Source organism: Equus quagga, chromosome 4, assembly GCF_021613505.1.
Source record: "Equus quagga isolate Etosha38 chromosome 4, UCLA_HA_Equagga_1.0, whole genome shotgun sequence".
Lineage (NCBI taxonomy): Eukaryota > Metazoa > Chordata > Mammalia > Perissodactyla > Equidae > Equus > Equus quagga.
In genome coordinates, this window is record NC_060270.1 from 116,290,544 (window position 1) to 116,318,207 (window position 27,664).

The following is a 27,664-nucleotide window of genomic DNA, read 5'->3' on the forward strand; positions in this document are numbered from 1 at the left end:
CTAAGGTTAAAACATCTTTGAAAATCATTTCCTAGTGTAATCTCATCTGACAGATGTGGAAAGAGGCTGGGAGAAGTTAAGTGACTTGTCCAAAGACATCCAGTCAATAGTGCTGAAGCTGGAGCTCTAAGCCTGGCTTCCAGCCGGCGTTCTTTGGATAAGGCATACCATGTCCTCAGTCTCTCTAAGTGTCCTCAATCTGCTCTAAAATGGGAAGCAAAGTAGCTTTTTTGCCATTGCATCTAATTAATTGTTTTTTCTTACCTATTATAAACCTGGATTCCTATAGAATATTTTTCTCTGCCTAAACTCTTATTTTTTAACCTTTCAAGCATTATTTCTTACACTTAAGAAAAAAATCCAAAACTGGGGACCCCTGCGTTTGGCTTCAGGTTAGGACTGGTAGTATCCTTAATTTTATACCAAAACTCATCACTAGGAGAATTCAAGGTAGTCAGTGATCGTTCTCCGTGGCTCTGCTGTGTCCTGTGAAATGTCTCCCTGCTGGAAATACTTCCTAAATGTTCATGTGTCACTTGTGGTAAATCCAGCTATAGATTTCCTTTCATCCTTACCTTAATTAAAGTCTATTAATCCATTCCTTCTGGGAGAAGGCTTAGTCTACAATGAAGGTTGAATTAAAAAAATGAAAAAGGGGACCACGATCCCAATGCAGTGTTACAAATCTCGTATAAACACAGTGAGACAAACGCATTTGCTGTATTGCTACTGTGGACCTTTTTAGGGGAAAACTGGGAATGCTTGGTAATTGTAACGATAATATAGTTTATCTTTTAGGTAGGCAATTCTAAAGGCTCTGATCCATCATTAAGAAGCTTTAGGATTCAAAATAAAATACCTCTTCTGAATACAAATCAGGATTTTGGGGACAGTCTGGCACATGAGGGCGCTCGGGAGAGGATGCAAAGGCAGGCATTGTTTGGCTTGTAACAAATAGAAGAGCCATTTACAAAATGAAGCAGGACTAATCACATTTTCACTGTTCCATGTTCCCTTGGCAAAGTGTGAGCAGGTCTGACAGTCCTCAGGTCCTGGATCAACAATGGTCCTCTGCCCAGAGCCTTCGTCTCAGCCCATGTGTGTTCATCAGGGAAAGTCGAGGGTCCTGCTCCCTGCACCACCTCCTCCTCTGTCCTTCCTGCTGACTACACTTCAAGGAGAAAGCCCAGGAAGGCTTCCCAGCACATCCCCGAGACTTCAGGTCTGTCTGAGCTTTAGGGAACAAAAGGATGATGTGGCTGGACCCAGGATGGCCCCAGGCCGCAGTCATCTTGCAGCAGCAGCTGACCGGAGGGTTACTTTCTGTCTTCCCCGGCCACCGTGAGGCTGGCAGAGGAGGGCGAGGCAGCAGAGGCTAGCAGCCTTTTCTGATGCAGCTCCTCCCACTTCCTTCTGTTCACAGCCACTGAATCCAGCATCGGCTTCAGTTTCACATTGACCTTCACCAACGCCTAAAATAAAACAAAAGCAGGTGGGGGAGAGAGAAATCGAAGTCGACATGATTTTCCAGCTTTCACTTGTGAGGAGAATGGAAACTGGCTGTAAGAAATGAAAGTGATGATTATTTTGGTAAACATAAGCTACTTACTAGAAGTAAATATGCATTTAACACCATTATGTTATGTTAATAGAGCCTATGCAGAAAATGAGAAAATGAAGGTGGCTGTGTACGACTAGGGGGTGCCAGCAGTGTAGAATATGATTCTGTTTTCAATGCACATCAAGCCAGACAGGAAATAAAATACCCAGCTCACATACGTCTACTAATATGTCTATCTTTGCCTGCTATCGAAGCCTACAGATCTCAATAGACCATGAAGTTAAATTTGTACAAAAATAAACCTACCCTTTGCTCCACCATAGATGACTCTGAGTGGACTTACCCGAATAAGAAAAGCCTGGTAAAACCCTGAAACAGGAAGAGATGCTCATCTTTCAAACTAGGGAGCTGAGAGCTGTGTTAAATGTACAGATCGACACGGGACCATGTTTGGAAACAAACATGAGAGAAAGGAAAAAGGAGAGTGGAAGAGAGGGGCGGAGGGGTTTAAGAGAGATGAGGGAAGAGGAAATGTAGGCTGTGGCCAGAGGCTGCCTGACCTTGAAGCTAATGAAGCTCAGGATTCAGGATCCTCACTTGCACAGGATCCTTCCAAATATTTTCTTTTTGTACTTAAATTTTGTGTTACTTTTTAAAATGAGCCCCCTACTCCCAAATGGTATAAACTTCCGGCCTCACAAAACCTGGATCGTCCCTGTGGTGGAACAAGAGCCCCGGAAGTAAGATGGCTCATTTGAACTTAATTCAAATGAGTGATTCTGCGGCTCTCACATCAGAGGGCTACTGAGGGTCGGGGTCGCGGCTGAGGAGAGGGGGCGAGAATCTTGCCTCTGAGCTGGGGGCTAGGATAAATTCAGGAAGCTCGGGTTCCATAGGAAATGTATTATAGGCCAGAGGGGCACAGAGTTTATTCTGCTCACAAGGAAAATTCCATTATTCTCTGCCTCACTGTTTCTTTTTTTTTTAAGTAAAAGGTGAATTTTAAATTTCATAGAGTCCCTTTTCTTTCTTTTAAATGCATGAATATCTACATTTTCTTGATTTGAAATCTCTTTTACTTTTCATTATGAAAGGCTTCAAACATATTTAACCAGAAAAATATGATCAGCAAAAACATCTATTAAGCATCTATAGGCTAATAAGTATGAATAATAACTATGAGAAAAGCCACTCATATAAAACATATACAAAAAAGGATTTGGGAGCCTTTTAATTTTCTGGATGGCTCAATAAAAAAGGAAATAAGATTTTGATGACAATTTAATCTTTTTTAGAAACATGGCCTTTATCCTTTTGAAACATGAGTTTGTTTAAAAATAATATTTCTCTTTTTGTAGTTACTTTAAATTTTTTAAAGTAATATGTGTGAATTTTAGAAAATATAAAAGTAATACATTAAAAAGAAGAAGGAAATAGAGATGATTTACAATCTAACAGCTCAGAGATAACCACAGCCAGCTTTTGGTTGCTGCTTTTAGTGAGATTTTTCTATTATGTTTTCTAATTGATTAAATTATCCAAACATCTAAAATATATTTATATGGTGGTATTTTTACAATAGCAGTTCACAAATGGACAAAATCTAATGAGAACACATGGATTTTAAGAATTTGCATTTCTTGGACCTGTTTTCCATCTTCAGGGTCACAAGAAGTGTAGAAACCTGGAATCCGACATGGATGATGAGGCGCTTCCACTTATGAACAACTAATATGTGTTAAATACTTTGCCAGCTGCTCTCCATACTTTATCTCAGTTATTCTTCACAATACTCTGCATTTTACAGATGATAAAACATGCCCCTCACACGTTAGGATCACATATGCTCTTCAGTCCTTCCTCTACAGGAGGAAAGTAAGAATACATATAAGAAGTCCTCTTTGCTAAGCTTACCATTTGTTTTGGAAGCTTTGGAGAAAACCATTGTTTTTCTCAAGTAAAATCAAGGATAGGACACTAACCTGCCATCTAGAATGAGTATATAGAGAAAGCTGTCGAGGATGTAGGATAGAAAGATAGCTCTAAAAAAGGCAGGAAGAAAAAAACAAAGAATAATAAGTTAGACATTTTGAAATTGTGTGGCTTCAACCTTTATCAGTATTCGATTCAAACCAGCCTATAATTTTGTTATTCACAAGTTTTTAGAGAGTCTGTGATGGTGAGGAAGAGACTGAGGTCACTCTGAGTGTGACTGATGATTACTGTCACCAAATTGGGGTGAGCCTGATGCCAGGAACTTCCTTCCTTTCTTCTTACTGACTTATAACTGTCTTTTCCTTCCTTCCTCTCACCCATCCCTCCTGGATATGTACAGAACTCTCTTGAATTCTGACACTGTTCATTAATGGAATCTGTATGTCACTTGGGGCCTCCCTACCTCTTGAGATTTAAGTAAAACTTGACCTCAAACCTATTTCATGCTCTGAGGACCTTTCAAACACCTCGCGTGATTTCCACATCTTAACTTCCTTGTGCTTCTCTTGGACTTCCTTCTTGAGTTCATTTGGGCTTCTTGATTCCACTCTGCATCATCACCAAGGCAAAGTTCCATTTAACTTCCACTTCTCACAGGGAACCCTATCATCCTGAACATTTTGGGTGCCTACTAACGTGACTGAACATTAGAGGTTGCCATAGGTGAAGTGACTTACCCACTTACTCAGCCTACATACTCCTCCCCATCTCCAAGGCCATGGGAAGAGTCATCTAGTTTTCTCCCCAGCCCCATCTCACTGTTTTCTTACAGAGCTGCCCTGCCAGCCAGTCTGTCTTCCCTAGAATTCTGGTGAATCAAAGTTTCTCTCTTGTTATACTAAACCCTATAATGTAGTTTTTTAACTTTTTCCTGTAAAGCAATGAATATAATAAGGATCATGGAGCTGTGGGGGTGTTAGCTCGTGGAAAGGTGATGTTCCCACTTTATGCCTTGGGTCTGTGTTGTATGGCCACAGATTATACCTCACGTCCCATGTTGACACCTTGCAGGTGTGTCCCATTCATCACAAGAGGAACAAAAGGTGAACACATGACGAAACCACTGTGATTTCAGCACACCTCCTGAAAAGCGTTCTCCGAGCATGACCTGTGGTCAGGGAGTAGTCAACAGCAAAGTCCCTCAACAGGAACAACAGCTCTTCATGTTGAAGAGGAACTTCCGTAAGCTCAACTGCAAACCGCTTGTTAGTAAGACCTAATCGATCCCCTCAAACAATCTTCCACTCCAGGGAGTTACAGAGATACAAGTAAAATGTTACTAGATGTAAGTTAAGCGGGAACACTCCGCCCTGGCTGAGGTGGTGTCCTTCAGCTCCATGTCTCTTACACGGAGCACATTCTCTCTCTTAAAAGCATTACTTATCATACCAAACAGCAACATCTAATTTTAAATCAGATGTATTAGTTATTCTATTTGAAAATAAAACGTAGCCACGTAATAACTTGGGCAGTGATCAAAATCCCCTTTATTTGCATGAGAAAAATGGAGGTGCCTGTTTTCTGCTCAGTGCAGTGTTTTTATTTAGACAACAGTGTGAGGCAGTAACGCATGCTACGGTGTTATTTAGTATGGTTTGGCACTGGCTCCTCTTCACTCTGATCAAGGCTTTTAATTAAACTGACTACTATAATTCCTATGGAAATTAGTGTTTATGTTATTTTCCTGCTACAAAAGCATTTCTCTCAAACTTACTTTTTTTAATCCCAGGAGTACAAATTGGAATTATTTTTTTTGCCTGAAATGTAATTAAAAACTCATTTGAGTACTATATTTCTGGCTCTGTTTTACTTATTAAATTCCTGTAATCAGTTTTCTTTTATGAAGCTGCTGGGAAATGATCTCAAAAGCTACACATTTTTCTCTTCCTTGGCAGGTTCCCGAGCATTTACCAAATTACATTCATAGCACCTGCCCATGATTCGAATTACTCCACCAATTTATTCCTTAAACCATTTAAGTTTATTTGGCTTAGCCCCAAACAAGCGATCTAGCTTTTGTTCTCCCTCTTGCTTCCTTTGTGTTGAATAAAATAGTTTTTTTGGAGGGGACATATTTCTCAGAATTACTTCTTCTCTTTGTTTCATATTCTCCTTAAACACAGAACTGCCATACTAGAATATTGTTTTCCTTTGGCCAGTGCTCTTTCTAGGCAAAGGTAGCAAAAATCCCATCCTGAAGAATACCCTTCTCACACTATAAATTTGTTACACAAATGCAGTTAGCTAAGCAAATATGGAACTATTAGAATATTAGGAAAGCAAGGGATTATCCACAAACCTAAATTCCAAGATTTACGGTGATTACATGCAATGTGCCATCAGAAAGATAACTGCTCCCAGTATTTAGCAAGATATGAATATTGCTAAAAACTTATCAGCAAGTGACACCTGATGTCTGAGCGAACGCCACTTCCTTCCTGATTCCATTCACACTCCATTGTTGAGTCCGCTTGTGACCAGCATGTACAGTTTATACCATCCTTTATTTATGTTTTGAATAAGTAATACATTCACAAAGGGTACGAAAGTACAGTCTAAAATCTCCCTTCATCTCCTCCCCCAGACACTTAGTTTCTCTCTCTAAAGGCAACTGATATGATCAGTTTCTTGGGTATCCTTCAGGAAACATTTAATGCATATGTAAGCATATATAAATATACCTCACATAAACTGCATATGTATATGTATATAATGTATATGTATAATACATTATATACATGTATAATGTATATATGTATAATTAAATTGATTCCATCACCATTTTGGGTGTTCCCTTCAGAGAAGGAGTGAAATAAAAACCTTGTGGTACAACATTATTATGATGCTTGAATGAGACCAAGAGTACTATGTAGAAATTAGCATCTGGAGTATATAGAGAGGAAAGGGACCAAATTCTAATTTTCTATTGCTATGTCACTGAGTTTTTCTTCTGCAGAGCTTAATCTGCTGTGAATCCCATTTACTACAGCTTTCCTCTCAAAAACTGTAATTTTTAGTTCTAGAAGTTTGATTCAGGTCTTTTTTATATCTTCCATGACTCTGTTTATCAGGCTCACTCTTTCCTCTACCCTCCTGAACACAAAATACAACAAAATGTCTTAATATCCTTCTCTACCAATTCTATGATCTGTATCATTTCTGAGTCTGTATTGATTGATTTTTCTCATTATTATGGGTCAAATTTTCTTGCTCCTTTGTCTGCCTGGTCATTCTTGGTTGGATATCAGACATTGTGAATTTTATGCTGTTGGGTACTGGATTTTTCTCTTTTGTTTTGCATTTCTTTAAACATTTTTCAGCTTTGTTCTGGAACGCATTAGGTTACTTGGAAATAATGTGGTCCTTTTCAGGCTGGCTTTTAGGCTTCGCACGGTGTCCAGAGCAGCCTTTAGTGTGGAGCTAATTTGGCCCCACTACTGAGACAATAGTCTTCTGAGAACTGTGCTCAGTACTTCATACATTCCAAGGTTTCCCTCTAACATTCTGGCTGGTGGGAGCGTGGCTCTTCTCCAGCCTGTGTGGGCTCTGAGCATTGTTCTACTTACTCCTTTTTGCTGGTTCTTTCTTCAGCTTCAGTTGTTTCCTCACATTCTTGTGGTAAACAGCACTGAAGACTCAAGAGGCCTCTGCAGATCTCTAGAGCTTTCTTTCATGCGACTCTCTCCACTCCGGTCCTCTTCCCTGGGAGCTCTAACCTCCTTGGTCTCCCCAGACTCCTGGCTCTGCCTCCTCAACTCAGTGAGACGACAAGGGTCTGCCTGGGTTCCCCCTCCCTGTGCTGCGACCTGGAAACTCTCTCTAGATAGTAAGCTAGGACAATTGCAGGGCTCATTTAATTTGTCCCCCTCTCCTAGGAATCACTGTATTGTGCTGCCTGTTGTCCACTGTCTGAAAACTGTTGTTTCATGTATTTCTCTGTGTCCCCCTTCCCCCACACCCCCTGTTACTCTAACATTGCCAGCAGTTGTTTAAAATCCTTATCATTGGTTTTAAACAACTCTGCCTTGGGTATTATCCCATGAGTTCCCAGGGAGAGTGGAAACAAGGTCTTTTATCTTTCCATCTCTAGCTCCAGCACAGTGACCCCAGGGAACAACAGCGCCCTCTCCACTCTGCCCACAGAGCAGTGGCAGGAAGAAGAGGTCAGGCTGGGACTGCTGCCAGTGGCCGAGAGTGGGGCGTTCTGACCTGCTACAAAATCCTGCTGTAAAAACAAACCCAGAATGACCCTGCCTTGGGAAATGAATATAGTATTTTCTCCTGTTACCATTATTCTGAGACCTTGTTTTTCTCAGTTCACCAAGCTGCTAAGAGTCAGATTCTGGCCTTGCTTTCCCTCTGCCATCATCATGATCACATCTGCTATCATCTGGCCCAGTGTGTCCTTATTAGTTGACCATAATCACTTCTTGGTACTCATCTGCTGGATAGATGGGGCAGATGTGGGACAAGGAAATAAGCAAAGAGAAAGCCATGCTCATAGGGAAAGTCAGGGCTCCCATCCTCTGTTGTTGGAAGAGGGCACAGAAGAACCTCCCCAAATTAAAACCAGATTTATCTTTGAACCTAAAAATGTCCAACTATGTCATTAATACTTTTTAAAAACTTTGAGGAAATTATCTGAGCTGGCTATCTATTTATTTTTTTAAAAGGTCAAGCAAGAAAATGGTTTTTGCTTCCTATTGTCGAATTATATATTTCCAGAGTGCTGGCAATAAGACAGTATGTTCTGCCTTCCCTCATTCCCACCTTACCCAAGAGAAATAATCAGAGACTAAAAGATACAATGCGTGGTAGAGAAGAAAGAATTTAAACTATTTCTTTAAATATTAATTTTTGGATAAAATATAAAAACAGACTTGGAGCCCAACTCAAATATCTGTTTGAGGCAATATCCCTGTTATGAAGATATGATCACTTTACTACCATGATTATTTACTTTCTGAGTGAAAATATTAAAAAGCCCATTTGGGGGTTGGTATTTTGAAAGGAAACATCATTGATGATATGAGGAGCTGGTGTCATCTCTGCTCAGACCTTCAACAAGAGGGTCAAGAGAGCATGCACTGGAAATTCTGAGAAACAGACGAGCCTTCTATTTACGGTATGTGACTTCAGAGAGAAGGGGCCAATTGTGGGAGCAAATCTAAACTTTTAAATAAGTAAATTGTTGAACTGCTAATCCTTCTTGGTTTCCAAAGGCTAAGATTATTCATGATTTAATCTGACATATTCCCGAATTTTACCATGCTGCAATGATGCAGTTAGCTAAGTATCACGTTTGGCTTGCTCTTCCACTGCTGTAACGACCAGAGACTGACTGACTGACTGACCAGAACTGAACTCATCACCTTCCTCCAAACCTGCCTCTGCTCTCAGGTTTACTCTCTCAGGGGACTGAGCATTCTCATCTCCACCCAACTGCCCAATCTAGAAATCTACGGGTAAGCGATGGTCTCTCCCTCTGCCCTACACATCGCCATCACCAAGTCTGGTCAATCCTACTTCCAAAGTGTCTTTGTGTGTCAGTCTATTGCCATTTCTACAACGCTTGTTCAGGCTACCATCATCTTCTCCACTGCTTTAAACCTGCTGCAGCATCCTAACTGGTGGGCTCCCTGCTTTCCTTCCCGTCCAGTCTTCTCTCTGCATTGTAAGTGGTCAAGAAAATCACAAATCTGAGCTCGCCACTCTCTACCCTGAACATTTCGATGGCTCCCATTTGATATGAATGTGCTGTAAGACCCTATTGGAAAAGGAAAATCATGGTATTAAAAGAGGATAAAATCCAGAAACAAAACAAAATAGGAAAAAACCATAAAGCTTGGTGGGAAACTTGGTACAAAAACAGAATTTTGAGTTGCCAAAATAATCCCATCAAGTTTTCTACAAAATCAGAAATACACATCTTCCTATGCTTTTTAACATTTTCCTGAGTTAAAAAAAATAGGCTAAACTCCACATGGTGTGGTTGGCAGGGGAGTAGCCGAAGTGTTAGTTACTACATGTGAGAGCAGATGGAGCTGGCTGTGGGGTCCAGATGGAGGCAGCTCAGACTCCTTCTAAACCCCACTCCTTCCCTCCCCAGTTCAATGGCCTTTGAAACTCAAGGTTGCGTAAAAATTAATTTGCATTAAATTGCTTGAGATAATGTATTAACTACCATAGGGGGCTTCCAGCAGTTTTTAAAACTTGCTTCGAAAAACAAACAATCAAACAATAATGGTGAACACAGAAGCAAGCCAAGACTTCTTTGGATGAATGTTTTTAAACATTCACATTAAAGATACTAGCTTTAAAGTAAATCTTTAGTGTGTAATTTGCTAAAGTCAGAAGAGGAATAATAATTGTTTACATATGTTGCATATATAACTGTGCCAGGAACTGTGCTATGTGGGTGCTTCATATATATATATATATTTTGTGTGTGTGTGTGTGTGTGTGTGTGAGGAAGATTGGCCCTGAGCTAACATCCGTGCCAATCTTCCTCTATTTTATATGTGGGGTGCTGCCACAGCATGGCTTGATGAACAGTGTGTAAGTCCACATCCAGGATCTGAACCTGCAAACCCTGGGCTGCAGAAGTGGAGCACTCGAACTTAACTGTGATGCCACCGGGCTGGTCCCTGTGCTTCATATACTTTATTCTCATCAAATCCTCAAAACAACTAGATGAGGGGGGTATGTCCATTATCGGTCCCATTTTAGAGATGAGAAAATCAGTCTCCCAAAGGCTACATAATTTGCCTGAGGCTACAGAGCCAGGGTTTGAACCCGAGTCTCTCTGACTCCAGAGCTCAAGTTGGCAACCAATAACTATGCTGGTAATGTTGACATATGACTTTGCATATGTGAGCTCTGCCGCTTAGTTATGAAGGGAAAGTGAATTTCTAGACAGGCACTGTTTGTCCATCTTAAGGAATATCTGGTTATCCAATAAATGTTTTCCTTAACAGACACAAGTGCTGCTGTAGTCTCAGATATGTTGAAATGACTTAGGTCTGAAGACCTAAAGATTGGCCAGAGGGGCAGGTAAGGGGCAGAGTCACCGTGGAAAATATGATCAGGGTTCAAGGTTGTCCAAATACAAAGCTGAAGGTTTGGGATCAAGAATAAGGGTGGTGTAATAAGAAAGGGCCCAGTCAGAAGCAAGGGTGTTGAATAACTGACTCAGTGGACTCATACCAGCTGAGGATCTGAAATGCGTTCTATTGGGTTCTTCCCAGGCTAGAACGCAATGGAATTTAAAGGGCTCTAGCCCCATGACTTCTGCCCCATTTGGGGACAAAGTCATTTATTCCACTAGGACTGTGGTATCTCTAGCAGAGATTGCTAGTTTTCTGCCCAGTATACATTTTAGCTTCCCTTGAGCTTAGCAATGGCTAGGGAGGTATAAGCAGAATTCATAAGAAAGAGCTTCTGAGAAAACTCTTTAACAGGGGTTTATTCAACTGAGAGATGCATCCTTTTGCCTTTGCCCCCATTGCTTTCTTGCTGCTGGAATGTGAACATGATGGCTGGAGCTACAGTGACCAAGTTGTGACTAAAAGGCAACCTTGAGTATGGCAGCCATCTGCTAAGGAAAGACAAACAGGAACTAGGGCTCTGATGCCCATGGAGCTGCCATATCATAGCAGCCTAAAGTTGACTTCTCTGGATTATTTTTATCAGGGAAAAATAAATTTCTATTTTGTTTATGCTATTGTGATTTCAAGTCTCTGTTGCTAGTGGCTGTATGCAACTCCTAATTAAGAGAATTGATGTCATGTTGTAGGTCTCTATTTTCTGTCTACATGTGCAGGTGTCAGAGGAGTCTAGGCATCTTAACACTTGAACAAATTGATCCCCAGTGTTGGAGGGGGTATGAGTTAACATTTTTTGGCAGTGGGTTATAAGAGAACTGTAGTACACAGTAGAGGCTATAACTGCCCCTTTACCCTTCCTCTGGGAAGAGCAGGCATAGAATTCAGGCCTGACCCACAGGAGTGCCCCAGTGGTTGGTGTAGGGATGGGCATGTGGCCAAAGCTAAGGCAATCAGAGCTCTCTCTGGGTTTTACCTGGAACTACTGGAAATAAGTTTTCTTTTTCTCTTTTCTTTTGGTGTGATAATACCTGCAATGAACATGTGACCTTACAGCTGCCAGGGATGTGTGAGGAAAGCCTGGTTGGGTGGAGCTAAAACATAACTAGGAGGCAGAGAAAAGGGAACATACACATTACAGTATCCTTTGAATTCCCTGGATCCAGCTGTATGCCGCCCAGCCAACTGTACCTCTAGGTTCGCCAGCTACTTGAGGCAACGAATTCCCATTCCTGCTCAAACTAACTTGAGTGAGTTTCTGAGCTCAAATAATGGGTCTTTTGCTATTGTCACTTACTGTTCTCTGTCAGCCCCAGGAATTACTTGAGATTGGAACTCTCACTGGCCTTGAACTAGCGGCTCACATAAGGGATCTCAACACCCCCAGTATAAAAAGTTGCTGCTAACACCGCTGGGCAGCCCTCTTTACCCAAGTTAATGAGAGTCAGGACCAGCAGCAGTTATCTCCCTTCACCTTGATCCCCAGAGTCTGCCAAACAGACGCTTTAAAAGGTCTTAAAAGATTGTTAATTCTTAGCCTTCCGTGTTATGGGGACTCAGAAAATACTAACAGAGGATGTCACCTCCTTCTGGTGGCAAAGTCAGCAGAATTTTCACTTCCACAGAAGGAGTACTCAGAGAAATTGGCATGGGGGTTGGCATCCATTTATGGATTTTTCTCTGTGGACCAGGTGAAGTTGGACAGGAAGGAAAACAGCAGCTAGCTGTTATTTTCTCCTTGGTGGGATTCAATATCACGCCATGTTTATCACATCAGGTGAGATTATTTTCCCAGTTGGGAAAACTGTTTTTCTATCTGTGATATTTAGTCTGTGGATCTGTTACTATTCGGCACTAACAGATTGGCTGTGTCAGATTTTTGCAAATGCCAAAAAGATATTGTCAGAACTTTCTGTTTTGTTAGTGACATTTGAGATCTTAAAATCTAAATAAGGTGAGACAGTTACCCAAATAGCAGTGAAGATGATGAAGCCACAGAGGGAATGTTTAGCGTGAGGGAAGCAAGCTTGTTAGAATCCAACGCAAGAACGCTTCAGCTCTGTAATCAGACTCCTAAGGGCATAGTCTAGTCGAGTTGTAACATTGATGTTTCGTAGCATCAATGTCTAATATCCTGAAAGCTAATTACAGTACTAGTAATAACTTAGCCAGAGACCATTTTCTTTCCAAGGTTTGCAGCAGATTAGTAGTGCCTGTAAACGTGAAAATGCAACAAAGCTTAACAGCAATTTTCTCTCCCTCTTTTCTTTCCCTTTTCGTTTCCTTGCTGACCTCTTAGGTTACTTGTTTTGCTTATTTTATTTATATGCTCAAGGGATTCCTTTGTGGAACATGATATTTGCAAATGACATTAACATTCTGAATTAATGAGGCAGGAATTTTAGTCTCCTTGGATTAATAGCATTGTTATTTCCATAACACAGGGTGAAAGACTTAAACACAAATGTCTACAGCGCCAGTAAAGATAATGAAAGAAATAGGCTGCATGATATGGTTGGGAGTGGTGGGGCCTATGGCAAATTGGACATTTTATAATTTTAAAAACAGCATTCAGCTGCGGCTGGTCTGGTGGTGTAGTAGTTGGGTTCAAATGCTCTGCTTCAGGGGCCGGCCCGGTGGCGCAGCGGTTAAGTTCGCACGTTCCGCTTCTCAGCGGCCCGGGGTTCGCTGGTTCAGATCCCGGGTGCGGACATGGCACTGCTTGGCAGCCATGCTGTGGTAGGCATCCCACGTATAAACTAGAGGAAGATGGGCACGGATGTTAGCTCAGAGCCAGGCTTCCTCAGCAAAAAGAGGAGGACTGGCAGTAGTTAGCTGAGGGCTAATCTTCCTCCAAAAAAAAACAAAACAAAACAAAAAAAAACAAACAAAACAAAAAAAAAAACAAATGCTCTGCTTCAGGGGCCCAGGGTTTGTGGGTTCGGATCCCGGGAGTGGACCTACACACTGCTCATCAAGCCATGCTGTGGTGGTGTCCCACGTACAGAGTAGGGGAGGATTGGCGCAGGTGTTCAGGGACAATCTTCCTCAAGCAAAAAGAGGAAGATTGGCAATGGATGTTGGCTCAGGGCTAATCTCCCTCACCAAGAAAAAAACCCCCAGGATTCAACTGAATAAAACATGTCTGCGGGCTGAATCTGTTCTGTAGGCCACTTGTTTGCTCCCTGTGATAGAGCGTAAAACACATCTTGCCAAAATGAACCAACTACTAACTCCTGATGTGCCCTATGTTCCAGGCCCCATTCTAGGACCTCTCCACAAGTGAGCTGATTAAACTTCACAATGACGCTGTGAGATAGGTATTGTTGGCCCTGTTTTGACAGAGGAGGAACCTGAGATTGGGGAAATTAAGTTAAAAGAGCCAAAGTTCACAGGGTTAAGTGTACCGCAGAGCTGGAATGTCAGTCCAGGCCTGTCTGAGTACAAACCCCATGGTGTCTTCACATGAGAGATCTCAGCCGGGACATTGGTAACACCAGATGTCATACACCTCACTGCAATGTCAGGACAGTGGAGCAACTTTTTTTCTAGTGGTTGTGACACTGTTTCAGGACAATTTCAAAGGAGGGAGGCCACCTCAGCGAGTAATGAAGAAACACCACCTCCCAAACACTAGGTGTAGACAGAGAATCTTTTATCTATGATTCATCTACTCTCTCCTGCCCTGGGAAAATAAGACAAGGGTTTTAAGCAGTAAATAACAGGCAGGCCTAAAGACAGTTCGCGTAAATGGGAGCAAAGAGAACTGCCTCTCCTGTTATAATGAGTCCCTCCAGGATACTGTCCTAGGTTATCCTCTTGGTTGGGTTTTCAGAGCAGATTGGTAGCTAATCAATCATGTTCACTGTGTAGGCAACATCTGACTTGGAAGGAATGGCTGCTGACCCAGAAGCCACAGCCTTTGATGAATGGGGCTTCATATAAGAGGTGGTTGGAACATGTAACTAAAACACAGCCACATGGTAATAATCCACTGCTCCAAACACCAGAATGTTTTCTGGTAAAACTGTGCCACCTGAAATTTTACAGAAATATATAAAACTTGTTACTTTTGCAAAGTTCAATGTATAAAAAGGACCATTTTTTAAATTTAGCTTGTTGAGCTGCAAGCATTCGTTTACTACACATATTTTGTATACTTCTCATGTGCCTTGAGTCCTAGGGTTCTCCAAACATAATAGGCTGCCTGTGTGGGAGAGGGTTGTACAAATATGGAATTGCAATTCCATGCCCTGTGAAGGGTGTTCTGAGTAAAGGTACTAGGACTTCCAAGAATGGATTCTGGCATTCTCTATTAGCATTTGCTTTTCTATTTTTTAGCTTATATTTCAGAGTCCCAAAAGAGTCAAAAGACTAATTACTTGTATTAATGAACTGCCTAGTGAGTACCATGCTAATCTGATGATTACTGAGCATTTCTTGTGAGAGTTTAAAAGTGGTCCTCATGCCCAGCACCAAACAGTGCTAAGATTCGAGACAGGGAGGAGCAATCAGAGTGTGGGCATCCCCATGTCTCAGACCTACAGAGGACCAGACCCAAAGCAGGCAGGAGAAATGCTTTGTCTTTAGGTAAAGATCCTTGGGGACAAAAATTCTCTATTATTTTGATGGCCTCTCTGCATATGGTAAGAGAACTTTCTTTTTCTTAATTTTACAACATAGTAAATACGGTGAGATTTTGGAGAGAAAGAATAGGAAGACAAGAAAGGACTATTTTACATGTACCACTGGGTGTAAGAGGAGTGTAAGAGGAGTAAGTTGTATCATTAGCTGGCCTTCTCTTTGTCCACAGAAAGGGGCCAACCCATCCGCTCTAAGACCTGGTTGAGGGCGCATTATTGTGGCTCTTTAAGTTCAACGCTAACTCCCCAAAGACTAAGATATGGGAAAAGTTTGTATGTGTGGGGACAGCAGGACCAATACCCTGAGTATTTTTTATTACATTTTTGAAGTGCAGTTTAAGGAAGGGAACATTATAATTTTATGAAAAAAAAGAAAACCTTCTTAATGGGCAACATTTTCTATCTTTTCAATATTGGAAAGTTTTGTATTAAGTTAACTTTCAAACATTGACAGTTGAAAACTAAATAAGCATCTCAATAAAAAGACAAACTAGATTTGTTTTTGAACTACATTCTGAAGCTTATATGGAAAAACAAACAAGAATACCTAGAAAATACTGAAATAGTATCAGGGAAGGTGAGGTTACGCTTATCATTAAAATATATTAAAGTGATATTAAAATAGCACGACAAGGCAGACAGATCAATAGAACAGAATAGAAAGAGTGAAAATAGAATGGAGTTTAAGGGAATTTGGTATATAATAAAGGTGACCTTTTAAATCACAAGGAAAAAGATTAGTCAAAAACTGATGGGAAAACTGGGTAGCAATCTGAAGAACTAAAGTTGGATTCTGACCTCACAATTTACAGACAACAAAATAAAGCAAAACCAGATGCAGCAAAGGTATAAATACAAAAAATGAAATCATATAAAATTTTTAATTTTATAATTTTGGAAGGGGAAAGTCATTCTACGTAAGACATAAAATCAAGACTCCATAAAAGAAAAGATTCATGAATTTGACTACATAAAATCAATTTATTTGTGTATAGCATAAACAAAGTGAAAAAATAAATGACAACCTGGGGAAAATATTTGCCACTTTTGCTACAGATAAAGGTTTATTTCTTTAATATATAGTGAACTCCTACAAATCAATAAGACTACCAGCCCAATAGAAAACTGGGCAAAAATATGAAGAGTTCACAGAAAAAAAATACAAATGGCTTTTAAGTAAATAAATTTATACTAAAAGTATGATCAGACTCATTTAGGATATGGAAAATAAAAATTAAAACTACAATGAGATAGATTTTGTACCTATTGTATTGGCAAAATTCAAGAAGTTTGATAACACATTATATTGCTAAAGATGGGAGGAATAGATGTCTCAAACTTTGCTAGTGGGAATATAAATTGGCTCAAACTCCATAGTGGGAAAACTGGTAATATATATCAAAATTTCAAATGCCCATATGCCAAATGCACAGTAATTCCATTTCTGGGTATTTATCCTACAAATAAAGTGTGAAAATAACACATTTACAAGCATATTTATTACATATTGTTTACAGTAGCAAACTATTAGAAACAACATCAGTGCCCATAAATAATTAAATATTGGCTAAATAATTTATTCTACATCTTTAAAATCTAAATAGTCTGCAGCCATCAAAAAGCATGAGACAGCTGCTGTATGGACTCTGAAAAGGAATAATCTCAAAAATATATTGAGTGTAAAGAAAATAAGATATGAGGCAGGATATACACTATGCTCATATGTAGGTATACACACAGATGCATATATATGAGCATAGTGTGTATATAAGAACATATATATACTGTATGTATAAAACACAATGTATAAATATTATGTATAAAAACAGTGTAAAGACACATTGTATTTCTGCTTTTCTATAGACTGTCTTTCCACACACACACACACACACACGCAAGAAGTCCGATAGCGGTGGGTAACTGAGGAAGTGGAGGGAGAGGAACCGGGCGACTGGGGGACAGGAGTGTGAGAGAAGATCACTTTTCTCTAGCACTTTCGTGCCTTCTGAATTTTGTTTACTGGGTATGCAGAAACTATTTAATAATAAAATATTTTATTTAAAAGTTTAACATGAACTGATAAAGGAACTAGCAATCTTTGATTATGTGTTAGAATTATTATATAACAAATCATCTGCTTGTTAATAGTTACAGAAGGCTTCCAAGTACAAGGGTAAAAAAGAGAAATGCTTATTTAAAGATGAAAACAATTTAGTGCTTCGCCACCGTAATTCAAAAATTGTTTCAATACCTTAATGTATGTTGTGATAATGTTACGGATAAACACTGCCCTCTCTCCACTCACCCATCCATATCACAAATAAGGGCCGACTACCTCATTGATCCTAAACATTTCCTCTGAAAAGCGATCAATGTCCCCTGCCTAGCCATTAAATAGATTTTGAAAAACTCTTCAATCCATATCAGTCTCACATCCTTATTTAGTTCCTCAAATTTGCCCTCAGCTGGGAATTGTGTGGGCAACTGTGATTCTGCTGTGCTCACCGCTCCTTTGAAGGGCCCCATCCATCATCATTTCTGGGCCTTTTCTGATGCAATGTAGCTTGTTCTTTGTCTTTCTTAAAAACTGAATGGCTGTTAAATTATCCATTTATCTTCCTTCAGGTTTTCTGTTGGGTTTCTCAGGCCCTCTCAGGGCTGTCGTTTCTACCTTGTTTGCTGACTTTTCATTCCATTTCCCCGCTCTCAGAGGCGTCTTGGTTCACCATGCTGTCCTTCAAAATGAACTCCCTGGTTCCACCTGCTTTCTGCTTGTTTGAAATCTGCATCGCTACTCATATAGATTTCCTTTTTAAATTTTGTCCCCTCGGGAGAGCTTTGAGAACTTGGAGATAACATGCCTCAAATTTAAACGTAAATGGCAGGGTTTATTGGGACAAACCCCAAACTGAAGGTCAAAAGTCTTGGGTTCTGAATCTAGCTTTGCCACTCTTAAGTCGGGTCACACGTGACCTCTCAGGGTCTCGCTTTCTTCCCCTAAAGATGATCTGCAAGTTCGCTTCCAGTTAAACATTTCAGTATTACAACAGCCAGTTGCTTCTGTTTAAGGTGACCCAACAAGGACATGACATTAGTATAATGCCAATGCCCACACACATTATATCAGGTGGCAGTAGGTCAGACGGGTGAGGAGCCCAGATTTGAAAGCACAAAGAATCTTAAGTTCTGTCACTTAATAACTGTGTACTCTTTGGCAAGGTACAGAAACTTTTTAGCCTCAGTTTTCCCATTTGAAAAGGGGGATAATAATAGTATCTAACCTGATATTGCTAAGAGTTAAATCAGATAATGCTTGGAAAGTCAGTCTGGTGCCTGGCACGGAGTCAGTGCTCGGGAAATGTTGTAGACTCGCTCCGTCTTAGTGAGGCAGGAAGTTCAGCGATTACCATCCACACTGATGACAGAGGCTACTGAAGCTTGGCGAGGGTACTGATGATAATAACAAGAAGAACGACTCACATGGATGGAGGGCTTTAACGTATGACGGCAAAAGCATTTCTACATACTTCACCTCCCTTGGTTCAGATGCTTGAAAGGTTGATATTAACGATCGTCAACTCCTTTTGCTCCAAGAAGAAAGTCACTTTGTAAGGTCAAAGCCCTTAAAAAGGGAGCAGAGTGGAGTTACTTTCAGTCAAACCTACAAGTCAGTGGAGATCACCATAAAAAGAAAGCTGAGGATAATGAGCCTGAGGCTTTATGAGTGTGGAGGGCAGATTTGAAAGAGGACACTTACAAAAACACTCCGCCCTAGTGCCTCGTCTCTGGCCTCTTTCTCTTTCCGTCTCTTTCTTCTCTGTATGTCTTTGTTGCTCTCTTTCTTCTTTCCCATTTAGATTTTTCAGCTGTTCAGACCATCTGTAGCACTAAGATCATAGATGACATATTAAGTCAAGGGCATGGAGAATAACTCCTCCTTTCTGTTATTTTATGGTTCTGTAGTTTATCCCTCCCTTTGCTTGTGGGAGGAGTTGGTTCATATGCTGAAACTCCCCCTAACTCACCAGGGCGATGCTGAGCAGCACGTATAAACTCCCTAGTTTCTGAGCCGTGAAATAAAGACAGAAATGCTAACTTCTGCCACAGGGCAACTCAGGAATGGCGGGTTATTTCAGGGCATGCTGAAAGCACAGGATGCTGAGGGAATGCAAGATCTTCCTAATAACAGTGTGATAACCCACTCCTTCCTGATTCTGTCACTCTGTACACCGGCTGCGTTGCTGAGGCAGTACCGTGGGGTCTGCTAGCCGCTGAGTAACAACTTACACACTGCTGCTCCAGCTTGGACGAGGGTGGAGGTTGGTGGCACTTAAGAGTGGCTGAGAAACCGAGACAATGAATGAAAATAAGCATAATGTGCTAATAAGGGAAAATGCAAAGGGTCCCAGAGGCTGGAATATCTACCTCCTGGGGGCAAAGAGTGGTTTTATAAGGAGCCTAGCATCTGAACAGATTCCTAAGTAAGTAGGATCTGCTGGGGGACAAGAGGGAAAGGTGGGCCTGGCAGGGATAGCTGTGGGAGCGCAGGCACCAAGGCATGGGACATTAGTGGGGTAGCAATTTGGGAAATGGCTGGTGGCCAATTCTGTCAAGAGCAGAGAGTACAAAGGAAGGAGGGGGAGGAGGTGAGCATGGGAAGGTCAAGCATGCCAGCTGAGATTTTTCCCTCTAGTAATGGGGAGGGAGCGTCTGAAGACCCACAGGGACATTTGCTTTAGGAAGGAAACTCTGGTGTTGATGTGGAGGATGGAACTGAGGGGCTGAAACTGGAGGGGGGCTGCAGAGCATGACAAGACTCTGAGTGGAGGCAGCTGGCAGCACGGACAGAGCCAGGAGAACCCTCCTAGTGGAGGTGATGTGGATTAAGGCTGCCCCAGCCAGAGAAGCCCAAGGTGACCTGGCCTACATGCCAAACTATGTGACCCGGTGGATTTTTTTATGGTATGAATTAGGGCTGCCCCAGGGAGAGAAGCCCAGGGCATCCTCACCTACATGCCGATCTATATGACCAGATTCGTATCTAAAGTTATATGACCGCACAATAACCAGACCCCATCTGCACTGAAATCATTTAATGACTTTTGGCATCATCTTTTCTTTTTCTAGTAAAAATAAGTCACGTACCCATGCCTTATAAAAATTAGCCCTAACCCTCAACTCAGGGCAGCAGCAGGAGCTCTGACTGACCATGGGTCCTGTCCCCATGCCTACAGCTCTTCACTGCCCATGGGTCCTGTCCCCATGCTATTCCACACTATTCTCTAAATAAAAAGAGCACTACTGCCAGATCTTGAGAGTCCAAGAAATCTTTCTTTCGACGACTCGGCTCACCGACCCCGCATCAGAGGGAACTCAGAGGAGGGAGGAAAATCATGACATGGCAACTAGAAAATAATAAAGGAGAAAAAAATCCCAGGCATTTGGGCTTGTTTTATGACATGTTTCTTGTCTTTTGATGATATTAGAGGTTTTTGGAAGTTGTCTTGGTTTTTGCATTTACTGTACACTCCGAATTCCTTTTTCCTTCATTTTTTGATTTGCTTCCATCCCTTCATATTGGAGGCTTTCCTCAAACATCCTGTGGCCCTTATCTGTTCGCATATATTTCAGCGCAAGGCACCGAAAGACTTCTTCAAGGCAGCCTGTGAAGTGGGGAGGGGTGGGGGAGGCTGTGCTTGACTGGTGGGCTTCACTTTGAGGGCATCCTGCAGGGAGTTGACTCTTTCACAGAGAGAGTCCCAAGCGCAAGGACAGGCAGATCTTTTCTCAGGCTGTTCTGTCTTCCTAGTGAGAAATCTCCTTTTTCTGTTTCCAGGGGTATCTGGCTGCTGGTGTCCTGGCTGCAGAGTGGGAGGGTATCTGGGGGTCCAGCCAGTCCACAGACTTTTAATTTCAGCTGTGAGTTCTCCTAATTAGTGCTCCGGAAAGAAGAGTTCTCTGGTCTCCTGACTTGGCAGAGGTTGCAGAGGCTGTTTACCTGGCTGTGTGGGTAGTGGGAGATTCCTGAGACCCCGCTTACTAACTTCCAACCTTTCCCCTTGTATCCAGGCTCATGCCCCAACCTGAATGTTGTGGATCAAATTGTGAACCGCAAAAGATATACTGAAGTCGTAACCCCTGGTACCTGGAATGTGACCTTATTTGGAAATAGGGTCTTTGCAGATATAATCAAGTTAAGATGAAGTCATATTGGATTAGAGTGGGCCCTAAATCCAATGGCTGGTGTCCTTATAAGAAGGACATGTGAAGACATAGGGACACAGAGACACAGGGGAGAATGTCACATGAAGACAGAGGCAGAAATTGGAGTAATGCAGCTATAAGCCAAGGCAAGCCAAGGACTGCTGGCAACCACAAGGAGCTAGGAGAGAGAGGCATGGAACACTCTCTCAGAGCCTCTAGAAGGAACTAATCCTGCCACACCTTGATTTCAGACTTCTAGCCTCCAGAACTGTGAGAGAATAGAATAGATTTAAGCCACTCAGTTTGTTGTACTTTGTTAGGCAGCCCTAGGAAATGAATAACCCCCCTCCTGGCTGTACTTGGCCCCTCTAAAGCCTGAGCATCTCAGGAGTTCCTTCTGAAGAACAGACCAGCTCACTTCCTGTTGGCGTGCCCTTCTGCATCATTCTAGGACCTTACTTCCTTTCCAGCTTCCAATATTTGAGGATATCTTGTCTCCTCTCACGCTCTGTTGTCCTTGAGTTTATACCTTTTTTTTAAAGAAATGCAACTTTATTATTTCTAGCCACACTTAATAGTATTAAATAAATCAATAAAATATTGAACAAAGGTGCTCATTTCAGAATTATCTCTATTAGCAAAAAGAAAAAAGTAGGAAATGACTTAATAAATTATGACAAGTCAACTGATAGGAATACTAGGCTGTCATTTCAAAGGATGTTATGAAAATTATGTTAGGAATGTGGAAACATGTTATGAACTTTATGTTAAGTGACCAAAGCAGAATACACTAGTGTACCTGGGTAAAAACATGTTTACATGTGGACAACAGCATGAAGAGACATCACAGGAAGACGAGAACGGGCGGTCCTTATTTCTCCTAACAGTCTGCTCTTGATGGTTTAGGTATTCTCTAAGGCAATATGTTTTCTCTACTGTGCTCCTCATTTCCTTCTGAGTCCTCACTAGCAGAGTTGTTAACATCCTTACTTCTACTAGTAGTTTGTTCAGACTAATCTAGGCTTTTTCTGTCATGCTCCTCAAAATTCCCCCAGCCTCTCCCATTGCTCAAGAGAGTTTATATCTTTAAAAAAATTTCTTTATTAATATATTAATGGAATTCTCAAGAGGATGAAGAAAAAAACTGGTGAGGTCAGGCTGCTATCTCTTCTTGGCAACATCAACCCCACTTTACAGGTGAAAGTGTTAGATCAAGGACAACTTGACACAAAATATTTCTGAGAAAGTTTCTATAGTAACCAGCTGAACAGAATCCATTAGCCCGTTTGGTCCTCTAGGAATTGCTCTCCCTGGAATCTCTCCGCAGGGCCCTGTGCCCTCCCCACAGGAGGATTCAGAGTTTTATTTTGTAAATGAGAGCTTTACAAAGGAGGAGCACTGCTGGACAAAATGGAATTGCCTCCCACTTCCTCGTGTCAGTATAGGAAAAAGCAGCAAAGTAAGACTGAGAGGACTTGGCTTCGAAACTCTGAAATTCCGGCTCTGCGACGTATTAACTGCTTCCCTCTGATTAAGTCCACTGGCTTCTTTAGGTTTCGGTTTCCTCATGTGTGAAACTTAGACCATGAGACATTATAGGATCCAGAATGATGTATTTTCTTCCTTTACAGAGTTAAGGTTAAATTAAATAGTGTATATAAAAGTACTTTATAAACTCGAAATTTAAGCCCTTATCCAGTGGCCAATACAGTCAGTATTCAATAAATGTCTGCATACTGAAAACGAATGCATAAGGATACCCTCATATCTGAAGGACTCTAATACTGAACTCCTTTTCCAAACACTCAGTCCGACAGAAGTCTTAACTTCATTTTACACTCTGGCTAACAGACCTAACTGTTGGGCTGCCATATTGGTTGGTGCATGAGGTTGACAGCTTGGCTCTCTCTGATCACACTGCGTATAGCATCTGCTCGTTACGATAAGGCATAGTGCCTTGAGTGATTTATTTAATATTTTGATGGCTGCAGCTCAGATAATTAAATATAAGAGTAGTGAGAGCTGAGGATCCAGATAGTGCCTCCTTGAATTCTTTTAGGAAACATTTAGAATAGTACAGAAGATTCTGTTGGGCAATAGCATAACAGGAAAGCTTTATGCTTATCTCATGCCTCACTTTCCAGGAGCTCAAACAGTGCCAACCATCCAAATGGACATTAAATTGCAGAAATTTTGGAGGGGCATTTACAGTAAGTGCAGAAGAGGCCTTAATTCATTTCCTAGTGAAAAAAATGCAATTTCCCTTCTCTCTCTCCCTCCTTCCTTCCCTCCCCACCTCCCTCCTTCACTTCCTTCCTTCCATTTTCCTCTAAAGAGAGTCAAAGAAGAGAGGGCCATGAGGAGGAGGTAAATCAGCTTTCAAAATATGCTTTCTAGAGGAACTGGAAAGTACTGTAAGTAAAGACAACATTCCAAGCCTTGTATGGACTTGAGATTAAGTGATATTTGGCTTCATGATTCCAAAGCAAAAGCACTTAAAAAGAGTTACTTATGCTGGTCAGCTGCATAAGGAGAAGTAGATCTTATCTGAAATTCTACCCTCAAAAGCCATATTAGGGAGTATATTATAATTTTTTCACCAGATTCTGGTGTTTTAATATGGATTCATAATGGCAGTTTTGAGTTCATAAAGTGCACATGAATACAAATGGATTAAGTGCTACTGTATAAAGAACAGTTTTTTTTTAAGTTGCATGAAATAAAGTCCATTATATTTACAAGAAAATGTATATACAGCTGGTTGATTTATCAAGCCAAATTCAGTTTTTAGAGGTGGAAAAATCTCTACAAAAACAAACAACGTGGCACATCAGATGTGCAGGAAGAACTCTGAGATGTAGCTGAGGGTGTGAGATGACTTCACCTGCCACATACCATGCCTGACGCAGGAAGCAACATTAACTTGAATTCTTGAGTTCTTCTATGAATGAGCCCTCTCTGCTATTCACCACTTCATCTACACAGCACATTATTATTTGATGTTTGTATTGATAACTGTTAGGCACTGTAGGATCTGACAAGTCTTCTAAGTCAAAGAAAGATTAAATTTTAATCATAATAAATTTATTGTTTTATTGTATTATATTGTCTTGAAATCATGTATGTAATACACAATATAATTGCTTAAAATCAATGTACGTGTGCTAGTTCTCTCTATTAACTTGAATATTAAAATAACTAGAAAACTACATTTTCTGGCAATACTGGGAAAAAAGAAAATTTCTTTTATTTCCTAGTTAAAAAAGTCAAAGCTCTGAAAAATTCATGGCTATAAACTGGTCTTTTACATTAGAATTAAGGACCAATTCAACCATGATGAGAACTAAACTACTTTCTAAAAAGATATCATAGGCCATATACTTCAGATTATGGGCAGGAATATAACAGTGCATACTCTGATGAAAGATTTTATACATTTATAGATGATAATTTAAAATGACATTATAACCTTACTTCATACATTCTGCTGCTTATAATTAATTCTGTGGTACTGCATCTTATCAGTCACTCTTCTGTTTCTTCATTCATTGGCTCAACAAACACTTACTGAGCAGTTCTAATGTGCTAGGTACTGTGCTGGGTACCAGGAATACGATGGTCCCGAGAAACTAGTCTGATGGGGAAGAGAGACAGACAGAAAGGTAATCATAATACAGACTGTTATGCGTGATTATGAAGAGATGGCTAGAACGTTGTAGAAATGTGGAGGGGGAGGAAAGGTTTTACAGAGGAGATGACAGTTTGGGCTGCCATCCTCCATGCAGAAAGGAGAGGGAGGGAGTAATAAACAAGGTAAGAGAAGAAGGATAAGAGCGTTAGTGAGTCTGCGCTTTGGTGCAAACAGCGCATGGGTGAGGAAGTGGGTGGAGGATGGGAGAGGAGGCCAAGAGGAAGGGGGCTTGGAATAAGGGGACCCTTGAATACAAAACCAAGGAATCTGGAAGGTATCTTGTACCTTAAATGTATGCTGGTAGAAACCTGAGGTTTTTAAACATGGGGATTTTTTTTAAAGGAAGACCATTCCAGTAAAAGTTTGGAGGCAGGATGTAGTGGATAAGCCTATAAACTACATAAAACTGACAGTTTTGAATGTTTATATTTCTCTTCCATTCATATTTGACTAGTAATACATAGAAAATTTTGAAGTAAACAGGTTTTACTGTCAGGTTTTACTATTTACTATACTCAGATTTGGGTATAGTATATGTAACAAGGATAATATTATGCATTTCATTTCATGCAATGCATTTTCGTTTTGCTTGAATCGTGATGCCTGTGGCTCCCCCCACATTAACTCAGTAGACTTCCCTCCTTCAGGCAAATTGCGGTTCCCAGCTAGAAGCAGCAAGCTGTCATCATTCAGCTTTGAGAGAGAATAACCCTCAATGCCAGCTTTGTGTGGTGAAAAAGGGGATTCCTAAATTCTAGAACCCCATCTATTTAGAACCAAGTCTGGCTGGGTCAGATCATCAAGTTCCACTACAAAATTCTATCTTGGAGAGCACAGAGGAGACCATAAAAGGGTAGTTCCCATCAGACAAGAAAAGGAAATTTAAACACTTTTTACTGTGGGTGCTAGGGAAGCGGGGAGGGAAGGGAGGAGGGAGAGAGAAGAGAAGAGAAAGAGGGAGGTGCGTGTGCCGGCGTGAGGGAGAGAGAGAGACAGAGAGACAGAGACAGAGAGACAGAGAGACAAGAGGGAGGCATGCGTGCGCGCGAGGGGGAGAGAGAGAGACAGAAAGACAGAGACAGAGACAGAGAGACAGAGAGACAGAGAGAGAAAGTTGGGGCAGTGAGAGGGAGAATGAGATTGGAAGTTCGTGTCCTGGCTCCACGTTCCTTGGGGGTCAAATTCTGGGGGTGGGAGGATGGCTTGTCTCCTGAATCTCAGAGCCTAATCCAGCAAAATGATAGAATTTTCCTACAACAAGCTGGCATCACCTAAGCAGCATATTAAAAAGGACCGAGGAACATGATGCAGTCTACACAGAAATCGAAATATAATGATGTACACCTGAAATTTATATAATATTGTAAACTAATGTTACCTCAATAAAAAAATTAAAAAATAAATAAATGAAAAAGAAAGGACTGAAGAAGTTGTGTGAACTGCAGGGTGAAGAGAACGTAGCTGGGAGTTCATGGGTGTCCCGCAGGGGCTGAGCAAATCCCAAGAGAACTAGTTAACCAGAACAGACCATGAAGCTGGTGGGGGCTTCTCATGAGAAGCTACTACAAGGACCATGGGCTTCAGCAGCCAGAGCTAGGGGGCAGGGCCTGCACAAAGTACCCATCACACCCACACCCACAGTCACATAGAGCAGCATCACGCCCAGAGTCCTGATCAGCCACCTCTCAGTGAACTCAGTAAGACCCAACAGGCAGCATGTGTACCCGTGTCCTTCTCCCCGGTCACAGAATGGTTATGAGGATATGTCAGTTCCCCTGGCATCTAGATATCAGCTGGTGAGAAGAAACAGCTCTGATTGGGAGGAATTCAAATTTTAGTCCTCCCAATGACCTGTTCTAACCAGAAAAGATTGAGATCCTTTATTGTCAAGTTCAAGTACAGTTCCTGAACCCTCTCTCCCCCGATCCCATTACCAGGAAAAGGTAGAGCCAGATGGGTTAATTATAGAGAATATAGGAAGTTATTTTCTTTTTTGCTCCCCTTTTTTGGAAGGAAGATTTGCCTTGACCTAACATCTGTGCCAATCTTCCTCTATTTTGTATGTGGGATGCCTCCACAGTGTGGCTGATGAGTGGAGTAGGTCTGCAGCTGGGACCCAAACCCGCAAACCCCCGCTACTGAAGTGGAACGTGTGGAACTTTAACCACTTGGCCAAGAGGCTGGCCCTGGAAGTTATTTTCTTTCCTTCCCTCCCTCCTTCTCCTCCTTCTTTCTTTCTTTTTTTTTTTTTAAAGTTTTCTGAGTTATACATGATGTCATTCCATATATGTCCCCCTTTGTAAAGACAAGTAAGAAATTAGCCCCAACTATTTCTTACTCTCAACTATCAGAATACTAAATGTTGTAGAGAAACATTTATAGGAAACTGATTTGAGTGGTGGTCTTTTTTTTTTCTTCAATACTTGATGAAATTGTTCCTTTCTTCACCCACATTCCATTCCTCTTA

General features: G+C 41.2%; 1 protein-coding gene across 1 annotated transcript in view; it reads right to left on the reverse strand.

Moving 5' to 3' along the window:
- Positions 1–1,316: 1,316 nt before the first annotated feature.
- The window catches only part of PDE11A (phosphodiesterase 11A), a 385,868-nt gene continuing 359,520 nt past the window's right edge, over positions 1,317–27,664 (reverse strand). The window contains exon 20 of the mRNA XM_046659861.1: positions 1,317–1,472. Coding sequence (XP_046515817.1) covers positions 1,317–1,472 — 156 coding nt within the window. The remainder of the gene's footprint in view (positions 1,473–27,664) is intronic.